Source organism: Melospiza melodia, chromosome 10 (genome assembly GCF_035770615.1).
Source record: "Melospiza melodia melodia isolate bMelMel2 chromosome 10, bMelMel2.pri, whole genome shotgun sequence".
Classification (NCBI taxonomy): Eukaryota; Metazoa; Chordata; class Aves; order Passeriformes; family Passerellidae; genus Melospiza; species Melospiza melodia.
In genome coordinates this window covers 14573172-14594741 of record NC_086203.1, presented here as the reverse complement: position 1 = coordinate 14594741, position 21570 = coordinate 14573172, and the positions used below count along the sequence as shown (strand labels likewise).

Below are 21570 nucleotides of genomic sequence, written 5' to 3'. Positions count from 1 at the left end.
AAGCGGCAGCGCTGCTCGGGCAGCGAGGGCAGCGGGACCCGTGAGCGCTCGCCGCCGGGAAGGAGCCCGGGCTGGATCCCGGGAAGGAGCCCGGGCTGGATCCCGAGAAGGAGCCCGGGCTGGATCCCGGGAAGGAGCCCGGGTGTCACCGCGGGGCACGGGCCGGGCGGGTGGGGCACGGGCCGAGCCACGCCCACTCGCACAGGGCCCGCCCATCGGACACGCCCCACAGACCACGCCCACCCAACGCAGCCCCAGCCTCGGCCCCGGCCCGGGATCCCCTGAGGTCACTTCCGGGACGGGCCGGAAGCGGCGCGCTCGCGGTCGCGTTTAAACCGCGCAGGGCCGCGCGGCCGCTCCAGCCCCGGCGCCGCCACCCTCAGGAGCGTCCCCGGTCACCGCGCCGGCCCCGCCATGCCCATCCGCGCACACTGCACCATCTGCTCCGACTTCTTCGACAACGAGCGGGACGTGGCGGCCGTGCCGTGCGGGCACACCTTCCACCAGGCCTGGTGAGCGCCGGGGCGGGCGGGGGCTCGGGCCGGGCCGTGGGTATCAGCCACGGGCACCTTGTGTGGCCCCGGCGAGGGCTCGGAGGAGCTCACGGAGCTGTGCGGGGCTGTGCTGTGCTGATCACCCGTGTGAACGGGCTGTCCCCGGCGGTGGTGGAGTCGCCGTCCCTGCAGGTCCTTAAGGAAAGGCTGGATGTGGCACTTGGCACGGCGCTGATCGGCCATAGGCTGGACTCGATGAGCTCGGATCTTTTCCGACCTAATTGATTCTGTGCTTCTGTCGCTGTGCTGCCTGCAGGCTCCCTGCTCCGGAAGAGCCACTGTCACAGGGTGTTTGGAGGGAGTGATGTTGGATTATGGTGAAGGTACCCTGGTAATTCCGTGTTTTTCTAGGACTGTTGAAAGGAAATGGTTCTTCTCAGGAAATAAACTTTGTGTGGGGAGAGGGTGGGCATTTGCTTTCCTGGCTAACGAGCTTGGAGAGGAGCACGGGTGTGATTGTCACTTCTCACTCAGCAGAGCTGCTCGGGCCTGCTCTCTGCCAGCAGCCAGCCGAGCAGGGAGAGCTTCCAAAGGGAACCTGCCAGCTCCAAATCATTACCTGCTCCCAAAATAAACATCCAGTGTGATGTGCTGGCTTGGTTGCAGAATGCATTAGGAGCTGTCCTGGGGAGCCCGGCAGGTTTGGGTTCACCACGGCAGAGCAGAGCCCAGCCCGGCCCCCCTGGCTCAGAGATCCGAGCTCAGTGGCACCCCTGGCGCTGGAGCTGGCTGTCACAGCCTGATAGAGCAGCTCCTGTGTGCATCCACTCGTTCCTGCGAAGCTGTGGCTCCTCAGTGCCTGTCTCCCAGAGAGATCTGAGCTCTGCAGAAGCTCTGCCCTGTTAAAGATAAGCTCACATGCTAAATCCAGCCAGGAATTGTCTTGGAGATGCGGGTGGAGCATGCGTGTGGAGCACGGAGCTCCTGCCGGCCGCAGTGCTGGACTGAAGGTGTGCAGTTCTGCTTTATGATGAGGAGTCACATCCTGCTGTCTCCTGGGGAGCTGGGGCATGGCCCCTGGAAGCAGTGCCCCAGGGCTGTAAGGATTTACTGTGTTTTCCTTGTCTTTCTCAGCCTGTTCCAATGGTTTGACACTGCCCCGAGCCGGACATGCCCGCAGTGCAGGAACCAGGTAAAGCCATCCCCCGTGCACACCTGTGGCACCAGGGAGCCGTGGGCTGGGGTGATGCCACAAGCAGGCTCGTGGTAAAAAGCAGAGGGACTTTCTGTCACTTGGGACTTCCTAGAGGAGAGGAACTCCTCTCCACAGCCCTTTGGGTTGCAGTGGGCTGAGGCTGCCCTGCAGCTCCTTTCTAAAGGGGCTATGGGTTTTCACAGCTTTTCCTTAGGCTGGGTAAGTATTGCCATGATAGGAGGGGCTGCAAGGGCTTGTTGGGACACCTGAGTGGTGTTTGTGGTGTGCCCAGCCCATTGCTGTCAGGTGAACAGCCCACTCTGCTGCACGTGGGCCTTACAGCCCCTCCTGGCTGGGCAGTGCTCGACCCTCCCTTGAGAAAGGCAGTGGCTGGGGAGAGAAGGAAAGGTGTGCTCTGCTTCTGAGACAGGAGGCTGAGCCTTGCATTTCCATTGGCTTAACTGAGACCTGAACGTCTTTGAAGTCCCTTGTGTCACCAGCCTTCATGCCACCAGCGGGTCTTGGCACGTGGTGGCTGCAGGAGATGTTTCCTCGCTCTCAGATGAAAATTTTTAGCCAGCTGCTGCTTGGGCTTATTCTGTGTTCGTGCTTCTTTCCTCCTCTCAAGGTCTTGGCCCTTGTTCCTTCCCTGACTTGTTGATTCCCTCTGTTCTTCTCTGCCTCTTACATCTCTGGGTTACCATGGAGTTATCGCGAAATAACATCTTATGTGGCAGTAACCATGCAATTAGCTGGTGTCATGACTGTATATAATACTTAAAACACAAAGCTGTAACTGCATGGGGGAGGTGTGGAGAGCTATCAAATTCAATTACAGCACCTTCTGCCTGCAGAAAGCAGCACGTACTTCTGTCTTAGGATTTGGCATCATGTTAGCTCAGCATCAGCTGCTTTGGGCTGAGCTGCCAGAGAACAGACTGCGCTCGATTCAGAAATGTCTGAGTCTTTCTGCTGCAGCTCAGGAGCTTGGCTGGAGTCACACTGCCAGAAACTGAGTGGGGGGTCTGCTGCTGTGCTGTTGAGCCAAAGCAGAGCATCAGCACTAATGGTGTCAAACACGTGATCTGATTTGCCTTTCATGGCCTTGTCACAAGACAGTACCTTCTCCCCCTCCATCTGTCTTCCATATCTGTTGTTTCCATATTTGTGCCCATCAAACTCTTCTGTCTCCTGTGTTTAGGTCAGCAAAAGACACATCATCAGTAAGCTGTTTTTTGATGTTACCCTGGACGAGCAAGCAGCACCGGATGCTGAGACCTTGCAGGTAACTTGATGGGGGAGTTCTTTCCCCATGTGATGCTTCAGCCTCCTGGGAGGATGGCCTCGCCTGCTGGTCCTCTGCCAGCAGGTGCTTCCCCAGCTGGAGCTTGCAGTGCCCATGTGTCTGACCTGAAGCATTTCAGTCTCTTTAGCATTCCCTCTGACCAAATCCCATGTGGTGACTCAAGGAGCCTCCTCTTCTTCCTGCTCTTCCTTCTGCTTCTCACTTTACCTGGAAACCTCCTGAAACACCATCTCATCAGGCTGCTGTTTCTCCGTTGGGAATGAGGGTACAGAGCTGTTCCCAAGGGCAGGAGAAGGGAAATCCCAGATGCAGTGAATTGCTGCTGCTATCTGTGGCGTGGCTGTGTGTGAGCCCTGCTAACCCCTCTGGAAAGAAGGGGCCATTGGAGGAACCTTCTGTGCAGGGAGGTTGTGCAGACTGAAGGATGTGGGGCTGGGTGATTCCCCAAGAGAGATGAGGAAAGGAACTGCCTGAAGCCACACCAGCAGCAGTGAACAACATGGAAGCTGGGTCCTGGTGGGATCCTGGCTGGAGCTGGGATGCTGGTGGTGTGCTCCAAGTGCCACCTTTGGGTGCAGAGAGTTGGGTGTGAGCAGGGATAAACACAGAGTGGCTGATCCACGTTCTCCTTTGTGCAGTGTGGATGAAACAGGGCTCCTTCTGTCTTGGAATTATCTGTTCCAAAAAAAGGGTGGCCGGTTGACCTTGGTATAACGGGATGCTTGTACCCTCTTGTGTTTAGAAGCAGCATGTGCAGCAATTACCATAATTAGCAGTTGCCATGACAATTCTATATGTACTTTGTATGTCTTTAAAATAAAGCCAGCCAGACTAGAATGTCAGTAGCAGTGTCTTTCTCCAAGATCACCAGTAAGAAATCTGAAGACTGAAGTGTGCAGAGGAGGGGAGGAGCATCTCTGGGCCCTGGAGCTGTGTGCCCTCACAGCAGATTCATGTTTCCTTTTGTATGGATTGAGATCTGCTCCCACGGGGGTAATGAGATGGGTGACTTGGAATGGGTTGTCTGGAGAGAATCGCCCTAGAAAATCTTCCTGTTCTCTCTCACCCCCACCCCAGGATCTAAAATGGGTTCCCCCAGCCTTCTGCTCCAGGCAGGCTGTGCAGAACTGCTCCCTTGCTCAAGGGCAGGACTGTGGAGCTGCTCCTGCACAACAAGCTTTATGGTAACTCCTCCTGCTCCTGTAAATCTCGTGTGTATGTGTCAGAGCAACATCTAGCCTCAGTGTACAGCCTGCTTAATGAGGGCTCTGAGGTCACCAACAGAAAGAACCAAATACTTTTCTGGGTAAATCAGCATCATTAGCCTGTGTGGGTATTCACTGCTGTGTGCACTGTACAGGCTGCTGCAGCCAGTCTCTTGTGGTGTGCTGCCTCATTTCTGGAGATGTGGGGTACCTTAAGAACACGGATGCCTTGTTCACAATGGGTGAGGGACTAATGTCCACCTAGATGTGAGATCTGCCTGTGATGGAGTGTCTGATTCTGGCCAGGCACCAATTCAAAGTGAACACATGGTGGGCCAAGCCTGGGCTCTTCAGAGGATGAGATAAGAACCTCTCTGGTATCCTCAGCCAGAAGCAATTTCACCTGAGAAAGAAAAAAAGAAAAGAAAAATCCAGGGTTGGTGATGAACCACTGCCTGGCCCTCCAAGAGCTTGGGCATAGAGTGATCATCTGTGTAATCAACTGGAGCTGTGTCTGTGCAGCCCACAGCTGTCTTGGAATGAGCATTTGGCCTCCTGCCTTGAAAAGGATGTGCTAGAGAGCAAAGTGTGTAGCTGTGGCCTGCTTGTCATCTTGGGGTGACAAGCTTGGGATTCTCTTCGGAGATCCAGTCTTTGGCACCCAGTGAAGTGGTTGGAAGAACTCCCTCATGATCTGAAACCCCTTCCTGTTGTTGCAGAATTAGCCCAATTATCTTTGGTAATTGTCTTTGTTTCTGTTTCTCACTGTTGCTGTTACTCAGAAATGTTTACAGTCACAGGAGTGCTGGGGCTGTTTTGCTTTCCTCCACCCCCAGGCTAAAACTTCAATAGAAACACCAGGGGGAACCTGGATCCCTGGAGTAGCTGTGGAGCACAGGCTAAGTGTCCAGGCATTTCTTTCATTACTGAACCTGGGTTTAGCCTCTACTGAATTTAAAGATGGTCCTTGTGAGCAGAACAGTCTCCATGTGGCTGTTCCCAGAGCAGGAAAAGGGTGAGTTTTGGAGTGTAACACCTCAGTGAGTCTGTCAAGAGCTGCTTATGATCTAGGGACTGCAGAATTCTTCCAAATGAGATTTCAGCTTGGTGAAGAGGAGGTGGGGGGAGGATTCCTGCCTGTAAACCTGCTGGGGAAGGTAGAAGCCTTGGAGGACAGCTGTCTGTTTGTGGTCAGGATATATTCGTTTGATCTTGAGAAAATGTGGTCTTGTTACTCAGTCTGGCAGGGAGAGGAGAGCTGCTCTCAGAGGAGAGAAAATTGGGAGCGGCTTTTAGGAGCTGTGGTGGAGGATGAGGGATTTCAGATTAAGTTGATGAATGAGGTAATGTTACATAGCTGCCTGAAGTAGCCCAGGGTTTCTTTGCTATCATGAAAATTAGCACATCTTGTGAGCCCACTAATCGTTCCTGAATAGGACTCTGAGGGAGCTACTTCAGAATAGTTCCTGCAGCAGAGTTAATTCCACATTAGCCCTCCAGCAGTTGTGCCCCTTGGGGCAAGTCCCAGTCAGCTCTGCTAGGCTTTGCATTTAGTCCCTTCTGCTTTCCAGGCTTTACATCCCTCATTCTCTTTCCTGCCTTTGTTGTCACTAGCAGAGCCCTAGCTCCAGTCCTGTCAGAGCTGTGGTCACTGCTGGTGCTATTCTCGGCTCAGATTTGCATGTAGCATTCCGGGCTGCACAGATCTGTGTGCCTGTGTTGGCATTTTATTGTGGTTTTATTCCACTGCAGTTCCTGCCTGACTTGTTATGTGCTTTCCTCTGCAGTTCTCTAACACAGATTTTTAAGTCATCTTCCTTTGACTCTTTCCTGCATATATTTATCTCTCTGGTTTTTCTTTTAAATATATATATATAGATATAAATAGCCTCTCTTTTTAACCTCTCTACATTTCCTTTGGCTATTTGCCAGTGTTAAATTATATCTCTTCATTTTCTCTAATTTAAACTACAGGGCATCTGCTGCCTCTTTCTGATCCTTGATGAAGGCGTTAGAAATAGTTGATGTTCCTCAGACCCTTGTGGTACCCAGGAGATTTTATGCAGTCTCAGCTGGTGTGTTATGGATTGGTTTCTCAGTGATCTGTTTCCAGCCTTTCGATTGAGCTGTTAGCTCATATCAGCATCCTGAACTGCAGTGACTTCAGTGTCTGTCAGCATGTTTGAGTGCATGCTTGGTTACCTTTTCAGGTGTCTGGCTGTGCTCTCCTGTCTCCCACCTCCATCTGATTAAAGTTCACTTCAGTTTAAAGAACTCTCAGTAATCCAGTTAGTCTGGCAACATTCCTCCCTTATTGCCTTGTTTAGGTAAAACATTATAAAAATTGTTCCTGCCTGACTTCCTGTGTTTCCCTGAGAGCCTTCCAAAATTATTCAGTTAAAACAGGATGACTGACAGTGTGAGAAACACAAGGTTGACAAGGCTAAGATGAAGCTGCGATCCTCTCTTCTCCCCCTGAAGAATGCCAGTTGGAGGTGCTCTTTCCGTTCCCTGGGATATCCAGCCTTGTAACTCTGTGCTTGTTGTTTCTCTATGCCCTCTTCAGTACCTGCCTGGTCCAAAAGTCCTGCTGAGAAACCTCTTGGGTCTTTTTAAGATCTGGTGAAAGCATCTCTGGAGGACGTTTCCTAATGGGGTTTTCTGTGTTGTGTTTCAGAATGAACTGGACAAGGTGAAGGCCCAGCTGTCCTTGAAAGGTGAGTTCCTGCAGGGGATCAGCAGCTCCTGGGCTCTACCTGTGCCAGGTGGCTTGGCCAGGTCTGAGGAGCCCCTGTGCAGAGGCCACCCCTCTCTGAAGCTGAGGGCATGCTTCAGGCTGCAAACTGTTTCACTAGAGCAACTTCTTGGGAGCTTTTTCTGAGGCGAGAACACCTACAGTGATGCACAGCTTATATGACAGAGCCTGAGTCCACAGCCTGGCCCAGCTCTGCTGTAACTCAGGAGTTCACTGCAAGTTTAGACAGGTAGATGCAATTTTTTTGCCCCCTTCCTAATCACAAGCTTAGAGAATTGCAGCAAAGCTCTGTCTAAAGCAGGCTCGAAAGCGAAAGCCTTGGTTTGCTTGCTGGGAAACTCACAGCTGCATATGGCAAAGGCTCATTCCCTCCAACAGATGAGAGGGTGAAAGTGGTGTCCAAAAGCAGCATTGGCTTTGTTTGGCTGTTGCAGTGCCACATGTGTCGCGAGAAGAGCAGACGGAGTTCGGTGCGCACGCACTTCCATCTCCCCATCTTTAATTTTAGAGGATGTTTGAGGGAGGCAGGAAAAGCAAAAGCCCTGGAGACTTGTCGATGGGTTTTAAGCATCGTCTGTAGGCAGCCTGTCATCAGAACATGAGTCATGAGCAGCAAAAGGAAAATGTCAGTCTAAGTGACAGAAATCCTAAAACATGCTAGCAGAAGGGTAAAAAAATGTTTAAAGAATGCTGGGGGCTCACCCACGCCCCAAGAGTTGTCTTTCCTCTGCGTTCCCTGCATGCACGAGACAGACATGAATAGCCAGTAGATTGAGGATTCGGTCCTTAGCCTGAGAGTAGAATTGGATGGTCTGCACGTCTCTATTCTGAGGCCTGTTCTCCTGCCAGCTTGGTTGAGTTTAGTGACTTGGTAGAGAGCCAGATCTTCTGGGGAAGGTGGCTGGGATTCTTGCTAGGATATTATCCAAGAAAAACTGCTTGAAGGCCTGCTAATCTTCTCGGCTTCTGGTGAGTAGAGGTTGGATTTGACATTCCCTGTCCCATTCTCTTTTCATACTGGAAAATGTGAAGCTCCTTCCCACCTCCTGCCTCCTTTGCTGTGGGTACTCTGCTCTCTGCTGGTTCCTGTGTATAAGTTCTCCATGTGAAGCTGTGCTCTGCTCTGTGTGCTGCAGAGGAGCTGTGGAGCTGCCAGGCTCTGATCAGCCTGCAAATGGCTCGAGAGGTGCCGAGCTCCGAGCAGGCTCTGTGGGAGGCACTCTGAATGAGCTGAAAACTCATTCCTGCAGCACGGAGGGGTTTGATTCCTGCCATCTGCCTCTGGGCAGCTGGGAACGGAGGAGGGGGAAGCCCTAACTCTTCCAGTGGGTGTGGAGTCCCTGCAAATGCAAGGTAGCATCTCCAGGCACTGCCTCTGGTGGGGAAGGGTTATTCAGATCAGTGGAGAAGCCACCCGCACGCTTCTGCTGGAACACATTCCTCTCTGGTTCCTCGGTCCCACATGGCTCTTTTACTCCCTGATTGAACAGTGCAGCTTCACTGCAGGTCCCGCTTCCACAGGATGTGCAGGCAGAATTTGAAACTGGATGGCTTGCAAGGAGAACAAGCTTTTTGGAAAAGCACTCTTTGGCTCTCTACTATTGCCAGGCTGGAGCCACAGGCAATTTTAGCAAAGGCTCTGAAGATGGTGAGCTGAAGGTTTTACCCTGCCCTCAGCAGGGTTAGGTGGAAGAGTTCCTGCTTTCCCTCATTACCCAACTGCTTTGAGCTTCTCAACGATGCTGGCTGTTCCCTGCTTGGTCTGGCAGCTCCTGGTAGTGATTGTTACTTTCTGACCTGTCCTTCCTTTGTCTCCACAAAACAAATTGAAATCTGGTGGTCAGAGGCATGTGCTTTGCTCCTGGAATTGCTAGAGGGAGGGACAGCAGGATGCAAAGGTTTTGTGACCTGCAAAAAGTGGGCACTTGGGGAATCTACCTAAGCTGTCATGTTCTGCAGTGCCCCCAGGGTGCTGCCCTTTGATGTAGGTGCTGTGGTTAGTGAGGGCACGTGCAGCAGCTTGGTAGACCCCTGCATACAGCTGCTCAGTGGCCCCCAAAGGGGTTCCTGACATGGAAGATTCCATGTGGAGAGCCTGGATACAAAGCTCTCTTCTCCAGCTGTATGACAGCTTGGTGTAACTAGAGAGGAATTATTTCCTTGTGCAAGCCTGGCTTTGAGAAAACGCAAGAGTTAAGATACATCATCTTAATGCTAGCAGGGCTGGCACTGGAAAGCTATTAAAGGGAATTTTTTATCTTTAGTAAAAAAATCTTGAAGCCTGCTGGCACTGAGAGAAGCAATTGCTCAGTACAGACCCTGGTGCAGACGCCACTTAGAGAAATGGCTCTCTCCAAGAATGGCCGAATCCTGGCAGCCTGGAGCTGAGCCTGCCAGCAGTCTGTGTGCTGCTGCTGCTGTGCTGCAACTGGAGTCTGGGTTACCAGGCCATGACCTTTCTGTTTCTTCCTTTGCAGAGAAAGAAAAGCGGGAATGCCAGGCTGTTGTGGACGGGCTGAGGGACACTCTGGATGTGCGCAATGCCACGATAGAGTCGCTCCAGAAGATGCTGGGAGAGACAGAGATGCTGTGCTCCTCTCTCAAGGTACCTTTCCTGTCCCCAGCAGTACCTTTCCTGTTCCCATCATGCAGTCAGTGTTAGTTCTGTTGAAGATCTCAGCAGATCCTGCTAATAAAGAGATTGTGCTGGTGGGATTTTGGGTCTGGTACCTGGATTTTCATTTTGGTTTGATTAATCGAAGCAAGTGCTTTTGCTGGACTTGAGGTCCTGTTTATGTTCTGCCTGAGGTGATTCAGAGGCATAAAAAGCCTACAGGCCTGTGGTTTGTGTGCAGGAGCTCAAGGTAGTGGTATCCCTGGTGAGGGAGAAATGCCAGCCCAGCCTGAGGAATGTGGCTGAGCCTCACTAATGAAGTGGCAGTGCTGGTCATAAAGGTAGTAGCAGGAATCTAGTGTGGGAACTAGCCCCAGCACCCCGTTGCTGAAACAGTGGTTCCCTGAGGTAGCATGTTCTTCTGAAATGGGTTTAGGCCAAGTGGGATTCAAGGAAAATTAGTTTCTTACTTTGATCGGGTGGAGAAATCAAACTGAAAAATTTGGAGGGGGAGTTGCAGGCTTCAGCTGAGTGGGATCTGATCCAGCTAACTCTCCTGTCTCTGTTCTGTTGCCAGGGCTTTGCCTCAGTTAGGTTAGTAATGTTGTGAAGTCCAGGGATCAAATATTCCTGTTGTGCTTCAGCGTGCAGTGACTCAGTGTGTAGTCATGTACTATGCATAAACAGCAAGAGGAAGAGGGCAAGAGCAGGAGCAGCTTTGTTGGCATGTCTTGGAGCAGCTTTGCCTTGATGCTGGGCTGGGCACTCTGTGCTGTGTGAAGGTGATGTGCCTGTCTCAGGAAGGTGGGGTGCAGGCAGGTGAGGTTGTGAGTGCAGTGGGAAAGTGGGATAAGTGTCTACTGCACTTCCCATGCTGTCTGACCCAGTGTCCTAAACTGTGTCCTGTTTCTTGACCTGCCAGGCCAAGTGGCCCAGAGAGAGCTTGTTGACATGTCCTGGTGCTGTTGTGCTATATGCTTCCTGCAGCTGGGCTCCTTTGGGAGGAAGCATCTGCGGGATCTACCTGATACTGGGGCAGAAGGAGTAAGGAATTAATGCCAGGCAAGCCTCACTGTGGGCCAGCACAACAGGTTTTGCCCAGCCATGGGATTATATCCAATCTACTTGCATGTAAAGGCAGCCTGGATCTTGGCCATGCCATAGATGCTGGTGTGATCCTAGGTCAGTGACAGGTTACTTCTGATGCTCCCTACTCCAGAAATAACTGTGACAGTGGAAGCTGGTACTTGTGCTCAACTCAGCATCTCAGTGCTGGGTATTCCTGCCTTGACACCTCTGGAGGAGGCTCTGTGCTTATCTTCCCTGTTGCAAAACCCTCTCTGTATGCTTAAGTCCCTTAAATGAAAGCTGGGCAGGGCAGAAGGATTAGGGACCTGGAGGTATCTTTTCTGTGCTGTGTGGGGTTTCCCAGCTGAATGCCAAGCACTGTCTTAAACTGCATCATTAAAGATTAAAGCACTGAACTTCTGCAGTGAAAATACAGGCTTAACTGGCTGTGATGCAGGCTAAGGCTGTGAGCTGGGCCTGTCTTCTGCTGGCACTGCCAGTTTGCTGCAGTTTCAGGCTGGCTGAAGCTGGGGCCTCTGCCCTGACCAGGCACAGAACACTGCTGTGAGGATCTTGGGTTTTGAGAGTTCTGGTTAGGGAAAAGCCAAAGACAGGCTCCAGTTAAACAAGAGTGACACATGAGCCTGCAACACTGTCCCTTCTCAACTTCCCAGTGGTTTCACAGCTGTTTGGTTTCTGTGGCAGGAAGTAGATAAAATCCTTGAACCTGAGTGGGAAGGAGCTTTACAAGGCAATGATCTTTTGCCAGGCCTTTCCATGCAATCAGCACTGTGCTGTAACCAGAGCCTTTCAAAGTTGCTGTGCAAGGTGCCCAGGCACACTCAAACCTAGACAGCACAGATGCCTCAGAATGGTGCTAATTCAGCTATTCCCATCCTCTGGCACACTGCAGATGTGTGCTTTTCCATCTCAGCTGAGGTTCTGTGTTACTGCTGGAGAGGCAATATGTGGTGGTGTTTGCAGGGTTCCCAGGACAGGGGAAGAGATAAGAATCTTGACTCCATGTTTCAGAAGACTCATTTATTATTTCATAATATATTATATTAAAAGAAAATTATATATTAAAACTATACTAAAAGAATAGAAGAAGGGATTTCATCAGAAGGCTTGAAAGGAAAGGAATGGAATGATAATAAAATCTTGTGACTGCTCACAGCCTCGACACAGGTGGCTGTCGTTGGTCATCAAGTAAAAACAATTTCACATGCTGGGTAAACAATTCTCCACATCACGTTCCAAAGCAGCAAAACAGGGAGAAGCTGAAGCTTTTCAGGAGGAAAGATCCTGGCAAAAGGATTTTTCATAAAATATGCCTGTGACAGCAGTAGACTGCAATAGACTTGCAGCAGGTGAGAGAAGTGCCCGGGGGGAGTCTGGTTTGGCTGAGGTGTCCCAGAAGAGACCCCTTCATTCCTATCTATGCTCTAAGCAGCTAATAGCAAGGAGAGTTGGGAGGCTGAAGCAATCAGCTGTGCAGGGAGGGAAAGGCAATAGCAAGATTTGCTTGCTGTGGACTCCTTTGCTTTTGAAAAACAAATTGTCACCACTGCATACAGGGCACTGTGCAGCAGAGAGGGGCTGTGACACAGATTCAGCTCCAGCCTTGCCTTGTGATCAGCACTGAGACCCTGCTGTGCTCATGGGGAGCAGAGCTGGGAGTGCAGTGGGAGGGAGTCAACTCTCCATAATCCCAGGCTGCTGAGGTGGTGAGAGCATTCAGCCGATGTGTGCTCCCAGCTGCCCGCAGTGCACATAACCCAGAATGTTTCTCCAACAATCCCTGGAGCCTCACAGCAGGCTGGTTGTGCTTGCTTCCCTGCAGAAGCAGATGAAATTCCTGGAGCAGCAGCAGGAGGATAACAAAAGTTCCAAGGAGGAGGCTCGCCGGCTGCGGAACAAGCTGAGAACCATGGAGAGGTGAGATCCAGGGTGCAGGCTGGGCTGCACACTCACCTCTGCCCTTTCTGGGGAGGGGAGCAGGGTCCTGCTGCAGCACCCACCTCCATGTGCTGGATCATCTCATCTTGAACTTTGAAATGGCTGCTTTTAGCTGCCCTTGCATGCCTCCTGCCCCTGCTGTTTGCAGACAGCTGCTCTCATTAAAGAGCAGCAAGGCTGGGTACTGGCCTCGTCTCTAGTGCACTGAGCATGGCTATGTGCCATTTCTGTTATCAGAGGATGCTGGGGCAGAATGCCAGCCCAGGAGCACAGTGAGCCATAGGGACCAAGAGCTGGGCATCAGTTCCATGTGCAGTATGTGTGTGCAGCTGCCCCTTCTCTAGTCCAAGCAGTGCTGCTTTTCCCCAGTGAAAAGCCCTGCTTGAGGTGAGGCAGCTGTCTCTCTTCTCCCATGACACCCAGAATGCCTGCAGGAGAAGCTCAGGCTACACCAGCCCCTTGAGGGGGAAGCAGAGCTTTTGTCTCTTTCCCAGGTCAGTTTGTGATTCATGAGCTGAGGGTATGTTTTTGTTTGTGTTTTTTTGTGCAGGATCGAGCTGTTGCTTCAGAGTCAGCGCTCAGAAGTGGAGGAGATGATCAGAGACATGGGAGTCGGGCAGGCAGCAGTGGAGCAGCTTGCAATCTACTGTGTCTCCCTCAAGAAGTAGGTGCTGCAGGCTTGGCACAGCCGGCTGGTGTTGTCCTGGGAGTGCCCAGGGAGAACCCTCTGCCGAGCACCCAGAGGCACATGGGCTCTGTGGGGCTTTCACCACCTCTTAGGGCTTCCACTGGGCTTTGACTGACAGATCCTGGGGACCTAGTTTGGAGCCTGTCACACTGAACTGTTCCTCTTGTCACTGTAGTGACATGTGTGTCACCATGGGAACTGTCTCCAGAGTTGTCAGTGCACCTATGAAGTGATGATGATTATTCCCTCTGCTTTCCTCTCATGCCCCGGGGAAAGCAAGCGGATGCAGAGCTCTGGGTTGTGCCCTCTGCAGCACTGCACTGTGCAGCTGTGGCCTCTGGCAAAGCAAGCCTCCACTGCTGCCCTCCCCTACCTGGGTATCCATCTGGTCCTGCTGGGGAAAAAAACACAGCTTTTTTTGTGTCTGTTCTGATAGCAGCTGAATAACTGCAGCTTTGGTACAAAGCTGTAATGAGGCAAGTGTCCCTGTGGTGTAATTGGGATTGAATGTGCATGGCCAGTAGTGGGAAGTCTCTGAAAAGTCACTTAAAGCAAAGTCCCCTGTTTGCTGCCAGCATGGAGGCTGTGCTCTGTTTTCTGTCTTTTTCACTGGCAACTAAAACATCCCTGGCTCTGGTTCCCATTTTGCTGCTGGAATCAGGCAGGGTACCCCATGCAGGTTTTTTCTCCCCCATGGTGTAGTGGAATGTGTGACAGTGTTAGTACACTCGCTCCTCTTTGTTCCTTAAAGGGCATTGTGTCTCCTGGGTTTTCTCTGGTGGCTGTGCAGGTCCAGAGCTTCAATTTGAGGGTCTTGGCTTGTCTCTGAGAAGTTCTGGCTCAGCTGCCTTACAAACAGTGTGACTCTTTGGGTCTCTTTGTAGGGAATATGAGAATTTGAAGGAGGCTCGGAAGATCTCTGGTGAGATGACAGAGAAGCTGAAAAAGGAGCTGTTTTCTGTCAATAATAAGGTAAAGGAGAGTGTGAGTTGCCAGGGTGACATCTGGTCTGTAGGTCCCTGTCCATAACTGAGGCCCAAGGCCTCTGCAGTGACCCCCTTCCACACTGATAGGTACAGGTGTGTGGAAGGGCCAGGCTGGGTTTCTGGGTCAGGATGTGATGTGGTGAGCAAACAGCTCATGGGCTGTTGTCAGGAGGGCAGTCTCTGGGGACAGTGCTGGGGCAGCATGTGCAGAGCCAGCCAGAGTTTGGCAGAGAGCCTGTGCTGGAAGGCAGCAGCACACAGGTGCTCCACTGCTCCCACTGGGTTCTGGAAGTAGCAATTCCTTCATCCGACTACTCTGCTGAGCACTCAGCTGCCAGCTCCTCCTGCTGCAGAGCTGGGCCCCATAGGAAGTGGGAAGGGGTTTGGAGCCAGTATTAGTTGAGCAGGGCTTAGTCCTGGCTTGGCACATCCAGTCACCCCCAGCCCTGTGCCTTCAGCCAAGTGAACTGGGCCAGGGCTCCCACATTGTGCTGTGCCCAGGCAGGAGAGCTTCCCAAAGCACAGTGAGGACACACAGGTGGCCCTGCACAGAGCCTGCCTGGGCTGCTCCTGAGCTGGTGCAGAGCCTGGGGATGCTGACCTGCCTCTGCTGCTGTGCTCCCCCTGCTCCAGGCATGGCTGGGCTCTGTTAGCTCAGGTCAGGCAGGACTGTCTTTGCTCTGGGAGTGCATCCCTGTGAAAAGCGTGTGTGTAGCCTCACTCCCCAAGGCACAGGTGTTCCCTGGGGCATCCCTGTGCCTAAGCCAACAAAGTGAGAAGCTGTGGGTGGATTTGGCCTACTTCTGTTACTCAGCCATAGCTGCTGTCCCCTCAAATGGAGAAGGAGTTTTTCAGATTGCTGTGCTGTGCTCCCCAGAGAAGTTAACCCCTCCACAAGGTTCTGCTGCTGGAATTGGGCTGCTCCTGGCTGAGTCAGCCCCAAGCTGTGGTGGCCAGTGGGGTCAGGAGGATGCGAGTCAGTGCACAAGGGGCTCAGGCTTGGCTGCCAGAGAGCTGACTGTACCCACAGAGTGTGAGCTGGCCCAGGCTCCTGGACCCTCTGAAGTGTCTGAAGTGGTAGCAGGCCACTTCCTGACCCCTGCTGCTGGCATGCTTCCGTGTTGAATCAGGCTTGTCCATGTGCCAGCACTGCTGATGCACAGCCATCCTCCAGCCTGTGGTTTGTGATTCCTGTGCTCAGCTGTGTCCAGAGTCCTGCAGCAATTCAGAATGCAGCCACCAAGTGTTAGAGCAGTGAAAAACTCTTGCCGTGAGGCATAAATGCTGGGCAAGCAGCCCTGGACATCCCTCTGCAGGCAGCTTGTGGAATTGGGTAGGGATTGGATTGCACTGGTACAGGAGGGGTTGGTCAGACTGACACAGGAAAATGGAGCCCTGAAACAGGGGAAGCAGCATGTGCTGCAGAGCACACTGCTCTCACAGGGCTCTGCAGTCCCCCCTACCCAGATCAGTGTAACCCACGCTCTGCTGTGTTCTCTAGTTGCAGAAAACGACTTCAGAGTTGGAGAAGACAAAGGAGGAGTTAAAAAGCACACAGAAAGATCTGAAGAATGCAGACAAGGAGATCTTGGTGAGAATATCTTTCTTCATGGCTGGCTGCCAGTTACTGCAGACTGGTCTGCATCTGCAAAGCCAGGAGTTATGCTGGCTTTTGCTCAGGGACTAAATTTCCCAGCCTACCTCTGATCTCCACCTGATGTTGATTTATGGAAAAGGGGCAAAGTATCTACTGCTAAATTTTTCCTTATCTCATTGGCTGCTTTCCATTTTCTCTCCAGAGTTTGAAGAAGAAGATAGACATCCTGCAGGACACTCTGAAGGTCCCATCTGTAACCAGGGAAACACTCAGTCGGCTAGTCTTGGAAAGGTTAGTGAGCTGCATCCTCACACACAGTACAGGCATGTAGGGGGCAGGTTCAAAGCCAGAGTTGACAGTTTAACTGAGAAAGCAGAGATGTACTAGTCTGGCAGGTGTTGCAGAGTTATGGTGGTTTTGTTCCTTGTATCCTTTTTCTTGTGGCTGACGAGATGATGTTTGGTTTATGTGGAGAAAATCTCTGAGGGTTTGGGTCAGGAGAGAGAGGGTGGAGGAATGGCCTGGGTTGTGAAAAAGTCTTTGTCACTGTGCCCTGCGTGGGAAGCACCCCTAAAACTGCTGTTCTTGTGGCTTTAGAGTTGGCCATGTGATGAGCATGCACTGGTATATGGTGACCAAAGATCTCAGCTAGGCATAGGAATCTGTCCTGAGAAATGACATCTGGTTTTATGCAGCCTTTCTTGAGGAGCCTGTGCCATTAGCCCAGTAGAGACAGCTGGGTTGTGTGCACAGAGCAGCAGTGTGTCAGTGTGGTTCCTGTCCTCTGGGTGCTGGTGTCACAGCACTCAGCATTTGAGGGGGAGCAGTAATTTGGGACCTAAAATTTAAATTCTGGGGTTCAGATTGTCCTTTCTTTCATGTGCAAGCAGAATGGGGCTGTCTGGGCACTCAGTGTTGTGGGGTGCAGGCAGTGGCTCAGTGGCTGATGCTTTTCCTGCCTTGCAGCCCTGCTCCCATGGAGCTGCAGCATCCCAAGCTCCACCGCCCGGCCCACAGCGATGAGATCAATCTGGATGCCACGTTCGACGTGGCCACCCCTGAACACCAGCCCTGCACAGCTCCCCTTGGCCCTGCAAAAAGGCAGAAGCTGGATAAAAAGCCGTGAGTTTTCCCTCCTCTGTTTGCTTCTAAAGGAGATCAAAGTCTCACTGCTTTGGAAGTTTCTGTGTGAGATCAGATAGCTCTCCAGCTGCCTGATGGCGTGCTGCAAGCTTTGTCGTCATTTGCTTGGCCTTGTCTGTCCTTGCCAGCTCCATTTGAACAATAAATCTCTGCTGATTTGCTCCTTGGGCTCCTTACAGGCCTCCTGTGGTAAATCTGGCGAAGAAAGTTCTGAAGGAAGCAGTGGAGGTAAAAGGACTAATCTTGATTTTTCTGTGTCGCCTCTTTGATTCTGCTGCTAATAAGCTTGGAATAAAGAATCTATTTTCTCCCTTGTGGCCGTAGACTGGCCCATCTATAGAACCAGTCTATGCTTCGAAGTGTTTTCCTTGATGGTCTCCTAGAAACACTGTTGCTGCCTCAGGCCTCCTGGAGCTGGGCAGGGGAAGGGAGGGTGGGGACCCACTTGCTTGCTGATGATTCTGCCCCAGATGTGCTTCACAAGCACCACTGGAGCTGACCACAGGGGCTGTGGGGTCGGCTGAGGTGGCTGTTTGCCCAGGCTTGCTGGTGGCAGTGTCCTGCCTCCTGGGCACAGTTCCACATAAGCCCCAGTGGGAGGTTGGGAGCTGCTGGTTTTCAACCTGATGCGATATGGCAGTAACCATTACCTTGAATAGCTATCTGTGTTATCAGTGCTGCCTGAATGTGGATTCCATTCAGCAGATTGTGCTGGTTAAAGGGCTTTTCTTGTTATTTTGTGGGACAGAACGGGGCAGATGATCTGGAGGATGATGCTCTTAAAGGACTCTTGCCAGCATTCATCAGGAACTCTTTTCTCTCCAAGAAGCCATCTTCGGGTGGTGTGCTGGGTTCCCACAGGAACACGGGCTCTGTAAGTATGACTGTCCAGTTGGTGAGTGTGCCCAGGGCTGGCACTGCCACCTCTGTCCTGAACTGACCCTGAAAGAGGAAGTGAATGAGGCTTTTACCTTGCCACATTCAGTGTGTGGAAAATAAATCTCAGAGCACAACCTGGCTACTTCCCAGTCCTGCAGAGCTCCAGGGATGACAGATGCTCATTCCTTTCCTGGCAGCAGACTAAGTGGCTCTCAGTGTCCTATTCCTCCACCTCCTTGGAGCTTAGGGTATTCTCCTTGCATTCCTCAATGCCAGTGACAAAATCCTAAGCCTTGGTTTGCTTATCTGAGAAAATGCCCAATATTCCCAAACTTTGTTAATACCCATGGATCTGTTTTTTTCCAAAAGTGAGGACTCTAGCACAAGTACTGAGTGTTTCCAAGTGCTTTAACCCCCCTCCAGCAGCTGTGGTCTGCAGGACTCCCCCTTCCCCATACCCAGCATGAGGAGAAGTAGCCAAGGCTCTGTGTGCTGCTCCAGGCTCATTTGTTTCTCTCTCCTAGGTGAGGATGGGCTACGATGGCATGGGAGGCAGGACAAAGTTCATAGAGCCAGTATCCTTTCCTGCAGCTTGTGTGGCACTACTGATGCTGTGGGCACCTCATTTCTGATCCTTCTCTTTGGTCTCAACAAAAAATGGACTTAGGATCCTCAAGGAATGATCCGAGCTCTCTCTGAACAAATCTGAGCTCAGCAAAGGCATCAAGGTCCTGAACTTGCTGAGAGCACTTGTGGCTGGTTCAGAGGAGTGCCTTAGCTAGAAATCAGTGCAATTTTCAGGGACTGCCTGTGCCCTTGAGATTTAACAGCAGCAGTGTAGCACAGCCTCTTCTGGCTGTGTGCCTGCCTGCCTGTGCAGCTGGAGCCTTCATTCTGTGGGATGCTGCTGCTCCACAGTGGTGAGGAGTGGCTGGGCTGAGCTCATCCCCAGGTGTGGAGCTGTTCCTGCCTTGGGATTGCTCTGCCATGGGAGGCTGCAGGCTCTGGCTGCTCTGCCTTCACCTGCACAGTGTCCTGGCTCAGGAGGACTTGCAACTCAAACAGATATGCTGTTAAAATGCTGGTTTATGTGCAGGGGAATAGCATAGAATCATGAAATCATTAATGTTGGAAAAGAGCTCTAAGATCAGAGTCCAACCATTAACCCAGCATTAGCAAGCCCACCACTAACCCATGTCCCTAGCCAACATGTCTGCATGTGTGGTGGTGTTCACAGGGGTCCCAGGACGAGAGAAGAGACGAGAATGTTGACTCTGTTTAGAAGGCTGATTTATTATTTTATTATATATATTATATTAAAACTATACTAAAAGAATAGAAGAAAGGATTTCATCAGAAGGCTTGAAAGGATAGGAAAAAGAATGGAATGAATAACAAAAGCTTGTGACTCTCAGACAGTCTGAGCCAGATGACTGTGATTGGCCATTAATTAAAAACAGCCACATGAGACCAATCACAGATGCACCTGTTGCATTCCACAGCAGCAGATAATCAATGTTTACATTTTGTTCCTGAGGCCTCTCAGCCTCTCAGGAGAAAAAAATCCTAACAAAAGGATTTTTTATAAAATGTGTCTGTGACATGTATGTTTTTTGAATGCTTCCAGGGACTTCCACCATTTCCCTGGGCAGCCTGTTGGAATGCTTGACCACCTCTTTAGTGAAGAGATGTTTCCTAATACCCAGTCTAAAGCCCCTGTTTGGGAAATGTTCCCTGGCACGTGGGACAGGCGTGTGCCCGAGCTCTGCTCCTGTGAGAAGGCAGCAAAGCCCATCCTGTCCTCGGGGATGCAGGTGCATGGCAGGGTCCCAGGCCTGTGGTTCAGGTTGGACTGCAGCAGGTGTTGGATCACTTGTGTTCCCAGGGCACCGATCTGGGCTTTCCTTGACAGTTTTACCTCCAGACAAACCTGGCAGAAATCCGTCCATTACAGGTTAGGAGCAAGAAGAAGGTCTCCAGACCAGCATCTGCAGCTCCTGCACCTTCCTCCAGCAGCAGCCAGGCCAGAATGGACACTTTCCTGCTATGAGAGCTCCTGACTTCCTGGGAGAGGCTTGGAGAAGAGGCTGCAGGGCAGAGCACACTTGCCCAGAGCCTGGCACGAGGCAATGTGCAGCCACCAGTGCCTGGGGTACTGTTCACAAAGCACTGATGCTGCCCTGGGGAGAATCCTGCCCCTGCAGCAAGCCTCTGGAGGCCAAGCCTCTGGCTAATTAATGCCTGGACTGAGTTACCCTCATTTTATCGTTCCTTCCTCCATTTTTTCATGCAGGGTTTTCTTGCCTTCTGGCCTCCTCAGAGTTCTGCAGTTGCTGCTGCTTTGGGCTCTCTGGCACCAGGTGGAACTGCACTTGTTGGATGCAGCCACAAGCAGGAGATGCAGGAAGGGTGTCTGGGATGTCAGTCTGGAGAGCAGCAGGGAGAAGGGACCTGGACCAGCTCCATGCCTGGTGTAAATAGTTCCAAGAAAGTTTACTGGAGGAAGAAGTGTGTAGAGCACCCTGTGTGGCTGTCGAGTGTCTGTATATTCATCATCAAATTAAACACCTTCCCTCAGCCACAGGCCTGTTGGGGCTGGGGAGATCCACAGGTGGCCTTGGGAGCTGTGTTGCCCTATTCTGGGTCATGAAATCCAGAGTGGTCTTGCAGGTTTGGCACTGAAACTACTGATCTGGAAGGAAAGTATTGTGGTGAGCATTCCTGCTGCACATGGAAGCAGAGAAAGGTGTGCTGGTGTGAGCTTTGTGCTTGGCATGTGTGGGTGTGAAACTTGTTTATTAATTTCTATGTTTTAATAAGAGAGTATTTTTATGATTTTGTAACTCTTCTACCTTGTGATGAGAGGGTTTGGAATGGCCTGGAGAAGTGATGAAGGGGAGGGGGAGGCTGGTGGGGCTGAACGTGTCTGGGTTCTTCAGCTTGGAGCCGTGGAACAGGAGGTCCACCCCTGAAGCAGGGCTGTCCAAGCTGCAAGGAACAGATGTGGTGAGGCACCTCATAAAGCCCTCTCCTGTACAAATCTGACCTTTCCTATTTCCAGCTGCTTCAGGCCAAATTTGTATTACTGGACTGGCTAAAAACATGTTTTTTGGGAATAAAATATATTACTGTGCACACTTGTTAACACAACTGGCTTCTGACCATTTTCCAGCCTCTTGCACCTCAGGGTGGAGGTCTGAGCTGGGGTGATGGATGTGCTCAACCCTTCAGGTTCCTTTGGGGTGGCAGGCCCCTTGTGCAGGGAAGGACAGGGGTGGGGTGAAGCCAAGGGGACAGTGATGCCCATCCTCAGGGAAGGGATTAAGGCACAGCCCTGCAGAGCATGAGCTCTGTCTCACCTGCAGCACCTGAGGCTGTGGAATTCAGTGGAATGAGGGGAGAGTTTGGAGGAGCCAGGAGAGAGGGTTCAGAGGGCTGGAAAAAAAAACTTGGGGGGACTTAATCAAGCAAAGTGAATTCTGCAGAGGAGAAGCCTGGGTGGGGGTCTGCAGAGAGCCTGCTGTCCTTGTCCCTTCGAGGTAGGTGTCAAATGCCTGTAAATGTGAGACTGGCTCTGGATCTCTCCAGTTCAGGAAGACCCCTTTAAGAAGGCAGCATGGGCTTGCATGCTGGGGTGCTGGAGAGCAGGTGTGGTGTCTGCCCATAATGGGAGAACAGATG

The 21570-nt window shown here is 51.7% G+C and overlaps 1 protein-coding gene across 1 annotated transcript; it reads left to right on the top strand.

The window, feature by feature from the left end:
* Window positions 1–182: 182 nt before the first annotated feature.
* TRAIP (TRAF interacting protein) lies at window positions 183–21016 on the top strand. The gene is made up of 15 exons (XM_063164473.1): window positions 183–512; window positions 1629–1686; window positions 2891–2974; window positions 6878–6917; window positions 9433–9560; window positions 12481–12575; window positions 13147–13260; window positions 14169–14256; window positions 15772–15861; window positions 16070–16158; window positions 16834–16989; window positions 17190–17238; window positions 17759–17884; window positions 18414–18464; window positions 19814–21016. The coding sequence occupies exons 1-15, from the start codon at window positions 415–417 to the stop codon at window positions 19937–19939; spliced, it is 1392 nt and encodes a 463-aa protein (XP_063020543.1). The 5' UTR covers window positions 183–414; the 3' UTR covers window positions 19940–21016.
* Window positions 21017–21570: the final 554 nt, after the last annotated feature.